This window comes from Antedon bifida, chromosome 8, assembly GCF_963402885.1.
Source record: "Antedon bifida chromosome 8, ecAntBifi1.1, whole genome shotgun sequence".
Lineage (NCBI taxonomy): Eukaryota > Metazoa > Echinodermata > Crinoidea > Comatulida > Antedonidae > Antedon > Antedon bifida.
In genome coordinates this window covers 14,847,311-14,854,345 of record NC_136233.1, presented here as the reverse complement: position 1 = coordinate 14,854,345, position 7,035 = coordinate 14,847,311, and the positions used below count along the sequence as shown (strand labels likewise).

Sequence of the window (7,035 nt, the reverse complement as noted above, 5' to 3'; positions counted from 1 at the left end):
TCTAAATCACTCATGTATACAATACAGATAAGTTGCTTTTTTAACCCTGTTGTTTGGCATATTTATTTTAACCGTTTTGATGTTGCGTTTTATTGTTCGATGTCATTTATTGGTTATCCGCACTTGGCGGATAACCCCTTGTTATTGTCAGGATCTTTTTTTTCTTTTTTTTTTTTTTTTTTTTTTTTTTCTATATTCTTCTTTCTTTCCACGAATTTTGTTCGCAGCGTATCTCAAATTCTGGCTAACATAAGATTGTATAACTTTGTCATAAGATTGACCTGCAGCTGTAGATGTGCAAGAAACTTTTTTTTATGAATTTTGAGTCGCGCAGCGTAAGTTACACGCGATTTTATGAATTTCAATGATTGATCATAGATTAAAAACCAAAAGTCATTTTGTATTGAAACTTGGTGAAAATTTAAGTCATATCAAGCGCAAACTTTCTATGGATTAAAAATGGCAGGTTGCGCAAAAAGTTATCTGCGCACGCGCGTTTAAAATTTCAAATTGCGAAAAATTCATTTCTAATCAACTTTCTACGCGTTTCATGTCATTTTGAGCATTTCAAAATTTCCCACGCGTGCGCAATATTTTTACGCGCGCGTGCGCACATAGGGCAAAAACATGTTTTTTTTGCTTGATTTTTGTTTTTTCAGCCTTTTCTAGTAATTTTACCAACTTTCAAACAATTTCGACTTAAAATCACGTCATACGAGCACGTAGAATTGAACAATTTGCGCGCGTTTTTGATAAACAATTTCAAAAATTTGTCAAAATTATACCTTTGTTTAAACAGTCATAGATTCTAAACTACATGGTCAATTTTATTTTTTTTTACATATTCTGAAAGTAGATGAGTTGTAGATATAGAATCGTGCATCCATTTGGCTAACCGGACATTGTGACGTCATCGTATGGCCACTCGAATATAAAATATTGGATTTTTGTCTCTTTCTTCATAGCTCGTCACATTTAATAGAGCGCATCTCCACTTATCCGTATTCCAGTTTCCTCCATTTTTTTTATATGTCTAGGTCAATCAATTATCTTTCGCATGATTTACCATTGTTAAAATTGTTTTGACGTCATCGTGTGCAAAAGCGTCAATAACTTTGGTCACTTATTTTCACCTATTCTGCACTGTATGTAGTACATATACAGTATATAGTGTATACTGTATATGCTTAGACGTGACAAAAAATAGAGAGCACAGTAACATTTTTTCAAGGGCATAATCGTTTTTCTGCGCGCAATATTCTAACGTATGACGTGCGCGTGGCTTTTGCGCTGCGGATAACCTAACTCGTCCGTAGTGACGAGTTCAAATCTAGTTTGTGTTTAGTATTGTGAAAAAAAAAACAGTTAAAAAAAATAAACCGTTCATCGTTATTAAACTTTAGATATGCCTGGACTACAAGACGGTAAATACAGAAAGTATAGCCAGGAGGTTGTCCGTATTGCCTGTGGGCGGGTAAGGAAGGGGGAGCTTTCATATGGGGCAGCTGCTCGAATGTATGGCATCCCTAAATCAACAATTCGGGATAAGTGCAGCGGCAGAACCCCCATCGAATCGACTCAAGGACCAGACCCGATTTTATCGAAGAAGGAAGAGGAACAGCTAGTGGAATGGGCGATAGGGATGGCGAAGATTGGTTATGGAAGGACGATGATGGAGATGAAGAAAGTAGTTATTAAGAAGTTTCTGGATGCCGATGGCAGACCAAACCCCTTCGTCGATAATCTGCCTGGTCGTCGATGGACGCGTAATTTTTTACGTCGTCATCAAGAACTATCGATGCGCCTACCTGAGGCACTAGGAAGGGAACGTGCTGATGTGACGGTCAATAAAATCCAGAGGTGGTTCAGGGAGTGTTCCGACTACATGGTGGAGAGCAAGAACGAGGAGGTCTTCGCTGACCCTCGTCGTCTGTTTAATGCAGACGAAATCGGCTTCCCTCTCCAAGGGAAGACCGAGAGGGTCATTGCACCCAAGGGGGCAAAGAATGTCTACCAACAAACGGCATCCACCCGGCAACAGATCACGGTCGTGGGTGCATGTAATGCAATAGGGCAATACATTCCGCCGCTGATCATATTTCCGGGTGTTCGGTTTGCCTATGACCCCCTTGATGGTGCACCAGCCGATTCGTCTTTTGCAAAATCGAAGACCGGCTGGATGAATTCCGAAATCTTTTACGAATATATAACAAACCATTTTCATCCTTTTGTTCGATCACTCAACATTCCATTTCCTATTATTTTATTTGTGGATGGGCACGTATCGCACATAAACTTAGAGACGGCCGACTTCTGTAAAGAAAATGACATTCTTTACTGCCTGCCATCACATGCCAGTCACATTATCCAACCTCTTGATGTGGCTGTGTACAAGTCGGTCAAGGCGTCTTGGTACAACTGTGTACGCGAGTACACCATACAACATCCTGGTCAAGTTGTCACCAAGCAAGCCTTCTCTTCGGTGTTTGCGGAGGCATGGAAAGAGGGCGCAAAATCAAAAAATGCCATTTCTGGATTTCGGAAATGTGGTTTATTTCCATTCAATCCTGCCGCCGTTGACACCGACAAGCTACTGCCCTCCACCGTTTACCACGACCACACGTCATTAACACCAGCATCTACTTCCACCAACACCCCAATACGACAACCACCAACAACAACATCAACATCATCACCTACGAAGACCGCCCTTCTTGCTCTGGAATCCGCCATCGGTCCTGACTTGATTGCCACATACCATCGTCGGCTTCGAGAAGGGTACGATGTGCCGGATCCCATGTACGAAACATGGAAAAAACTTAAGACCGTTGACCGACCACCTCACGACATCCCAACAACATCAGGGACGTCACACACCGTTCCCCTTCCTAGGCGACCATCAGCCTCGGTAGGAAGGCATCCAGAAACTTCGTATACTTCGCCATGCCTAGCGCAGCACTTGGTCTACCCAAGAAGGGAATATCAACAAAAAGCGAACGCAAATAAAAAGGTGCTGCCGAATGTAATATCGGGAACAATATTTCGGGAAATGCTGAGGGAGAAGGAAGAAAAGAAGAGGGAAGAAGAAGAAGCAAAAGAAGAAAGAAAGAGAGTCAGAGAAGAAAAACGAATGGAAAACGAAAAAAAAAATTAAAAACCAAAAAAAGAACACAACAGATAGATGAAAACATCTGCAGCAAGTGCAAAAAGAAGTATGACGACAACCCAGATGTATGGGTCGGTTGTGAGAGCTGTCCACGCTGGTACCATCATGCGTGTACAGACATTACTGACTTGGACAGCATGACCAATGAGGAGTTGGCAGAGCTTGACTGGCGATGCGAGAGATGTTTATGATAGCTGGAAAATAATGAATATAATAATCTTTAAAAAAAAATTTAAAAAAATAAAAAAAATGGATGAGACAGTAGGCCTAATTGTCCAAATAGAAATGTGTGTATGTATATATTTATTTTGCCAACATTTATTACCATTTTAGCAAATAATATCATTGCTCAATTAACATTCTTCCATTCCAATCAATCATATTTTTACACAGTACATGTAGCTACTATAAACTTAAGGATAAATTCCTGAAGACAACGGGATGTTTCAACATAATATCTATAGTATTAACCACTTCAATAGTTAATTATTATTTTATTCACAATCTTTTAATTGCTGTGACTTAAATTTTTTTTTTCAAACATGCCATGTTGAAAAACAATAAAATTCAACAACGTTGCCTAACAATCTGTGAATCAGTCAGAACTCCCTACAGACAGTTAATACGTGCTTAACCTTGGATGGTGTTATCAATCTTATTCATTCACCAGCTGCTGTTGATGTGCCAATAAATTATGTTCAAATACCAGCCTATTCCTGTAAAATATATATATATTAATTATATATGACATTTAAAATGAACAAACAACTAGTATGCCATTATAACGTTACATTGCAAACACAAAGGATTCCCTAGGCCGAACTTCCGGGTTTCTATGCATATTGCACGCGACACGGTTACATTTCGAGCGCCTTTAAAACTATAGAGGGCGTGTGCGAATATTGCGAAAAGTGAAACAACCGGACGAATTCTAGGCCGCGAGGTGGTGTCAAATTACAAATAGGAATATTTTTTAAATTAAACGTCCTTTTTCAATATTATTTCTGGAGTATGTATATCAATAAATTTACTTTATATTACTACTATAATTTTTTTCCTCAACAGTATTTTTTTTTCTAAAATTACGAAATTATCATGGTCGTGCGAATTCTGGGCCGTATAACCCTTCCACCACCTCTACTGGCATCCCTTTCACCGTCTTTGGCACTGCTTCCACCACCTCCTTTGGCACCCCTTCCACTACCTCCACTTGCACCCCTTCCACCACATCTACTGGCATCCTTTTCACCACCTTTGGCACTGCTTCCACCTCTTTCACCACCTACTGTATCACCCTTTTCACTACTTTGTGAAGTTCTTCCACCACCCCATGATCCCCTTCCGCCATCTTTGTTTCTTTCTCGTCTATTAGTTTGAGAGCCAATGTTTTCATGTTTTTTCTGAGCACCTTCAGGCTTTTTTATGCCTCCATCTGTTTGTCTGTTGCCACTGGTTTCTTTCTTACCACCTCCAGCTACTTTTTTTAGTTCATCAACTTTACCTCCCTTTTGTTTGCTAGCACCTTTAGTTTCTTCCTTAGAATCTGTGGATCCTTTGGGAGCACCTTTTGGAGATTTAGAATGCTCCATCACAGTAGAATACATAAAAGACAATACATGAAACTCATCCCCTAGAGCATTGCTGTTATCTACAAATTCAAGTGCCTTTTCTGGTTTTTGAAATGTTTTAAAACAGTTATAGATCTGGTGTAAAAATGATCCATTGTACAATACAGACACATCAAATGTTGGAAGGGGATTTGATAAAAAAGCATTCAAATGTGAAATATACTTCAAGACACTCTGCCATTGGGCAAATATATTACTGACATTCACATCAAAATTCCCTTCTCTTTCAATAAATTTCACTCGTGTTTCTCTAAATCTATTTTGTATCCAGTTACAACTATCTTCTACGTAGCCTTTTTTTAACTGCTGGTCATGTAACTGTTTTATGGCACTGCTTTTCAACAATCCAAGAAGCAAAGCAAGAATGTGCCTCCAACTTACATTCGGTTTTGCATGTTTTATCCAGTACAAAATAGAAGCAATTGGCACTTGGAATTCTCTTTTTATGTTGTGCAGATCTTCTGAATTTAACATTAAACAATCCATAAATAATTGCTTGCTCTGTGTTTTGTCAAGTTCTCGAATATTGTAAATACTAATTGCACAATATTTTGGAGAAACCTGTGTACACTTAACTTCCCCACCTTGTCTGTCGTACTCGTCAATTGTTGGGTTCTCACTGCAGTCGCTTTGATGAATAAAACCATAGATCATTTGCCTTATTGGCAAGCTAATTTTATTTGAACTTGCGTGATGTGGGCTCTCAATAAAGTTCGCCAGAAAGCATTTTTTCATCAGCTGTGCATTAAGTGAATCTGATGGAAGTGACCAACTACGGAACTCTGTAATGAACCAGAGTGGAAGATCATAATTCTGCCACAGGAGGCATTCTTCTTGGTTTATTTCTTTGGTTTCAAATGTATGTAGCATATTCTGATGTACAATTGACAGTGTACATTTCTATTGATGTTTGAATTTTATTTTGTAACTTGTCTCTATGCTGGTGGTGTTCATGCTTTAAAGAAGCTTCTATAGCATCATCTGGTGAGTCAAAAGCAGCAAGCCAATGTATCAACCCTTTCAGTTTCATACCTACAAAATGATCAACATAATCATTGCCTTGCAGTGTTCCAAAGAGGGGGAGTAAACTCTTCTTCAGTTTAAAATGCTTACAGAATCTATCAACGTGGAAAATTTTGCATGTCAGAAAACTGCTTTTTGATTTTGAAGTGTGCTGTAGCTGATGAAAGTTAAATCCTTTCAAGTTGATAAAACCACCAATAAGGTCTGTTACATAGAAATCGCTGTCATTCGAAAGAACTGGACATTGGAAAGCATTTGCTAAAGCAGAGATTTCACTGTCCGCTTCAAAATCACACTGTGCATAGTTTACCCCACTATCTGTTAGTGCTTGATGAAAGACATCAATTGCAAAGACCGGGAGTACAACACCATGACCACCTGCAGCGAGTGAAAGAGCCATACGTACACGATCCTTATGCCTATCCTTCATGGTACTGAACTTCTTTCCATCGGGATCTATGGCACCATCCATAAGGATAAACGGCTCAATTCCACATTTTCCGAGGTTTGCCACAAATGTTTGGCATACTCCGTAAAAGACGAGGTTCTCTCCACCATGTTTCATATCCAGCTCAGCATTTAGATACAGATGATACAACAAACTGTAGCCATCTATAACTAACTTGGTATCTTGAAGACTGCAGGTTTCTGTTAGAAAACGATGCTCATCAAGAAACGTTGTTAAACCTTTGATCCCCATCTTGGTTGTGGTGGGATGCTAACAATACTGTATTATAGTTTATACTATAGCCTATTCCATTTCTGTTTTTAAAGATAAATTTGTATACAGTCAGTAAACCTAAGTATGGCATATGTTATTTTTAAAAACAAAACATGTTAAAATTCCGTTCCTGTAATTATTGTGCAACCACCAGGGCCTATTTTCAGACAAATCAGGCACGTGCTTTTTTCACACGTACGACTACGACTGTCCCTGAAGCTTGCATGCTTGACTGACTCATGCACGCTTTTGAATGATCGACTGACTATAAGGCAAACAAGACTATAAAAATCAGTATGAAGGCAATTACCGACAAAATGTTAAATAGTAGACTGTGTGGTACTGTACTAAATATTCATTTTCCGGCAAATCTAGAGAGGTAAGTCAGGCCTAGGTCTAGTCGAAAAAATGTACGGAAACTAATTGACTAAATTAATAATTCTTGCATACCCCCTCTATTGTCGTGTCTTAGCAGCTATCTGCAGAGGGCGTTCGTA

The 7,035-nt window shown here is 39.0% G+C and overlaps 2 protein-coding genes across 2 annotated transcripts; one reads left to right on the top strand and one right to left on the bottom strand.

The window, feature by feature from the left end:
* The first annotated feature begins 1,386 nt into the window (after positions 1–1,386).
* On the top strand, positions 1,387–3,164 carry LOC144850998 (uncharacterized). Its single transcript, XM_078708522.1, has one exon. It carries the CDS (start codon positions 1,406–1,408, stop codon positions 3,152–3,154), a length of 1,749 nt encoding a protein of 582 aa, XP_078564648.1. The 5' UTR covers positions 1,387–1,405; the 3' UTR covers positions 3,155–3,164.
* A 2,483-nt stretch (positions 3,165–5,647) lies between these two features.
* Positions 5,648–6,975, bottom strand: LOC144850597 (single-strand DNA endonuclease ASTE1-like). Its single transcript, XM_078707914.1, has 2 exons — positions 6,849–6,975; positions 5,648–6,579 (listed from the first exon to the last, which is right to left on the bottom strand). Exon 2 carries the CDS (start codon positions 6,515–6,517, stop codon positions 5,648–5,650), a length of 870 nt encoding a protein of 289 aa, XP_078564040.1. The 5' UTR covers positions 6,518–6,579; positions 6,849–6,975.
* Positions 6,976–7,035: the final 60 nt, after the last annotated feature.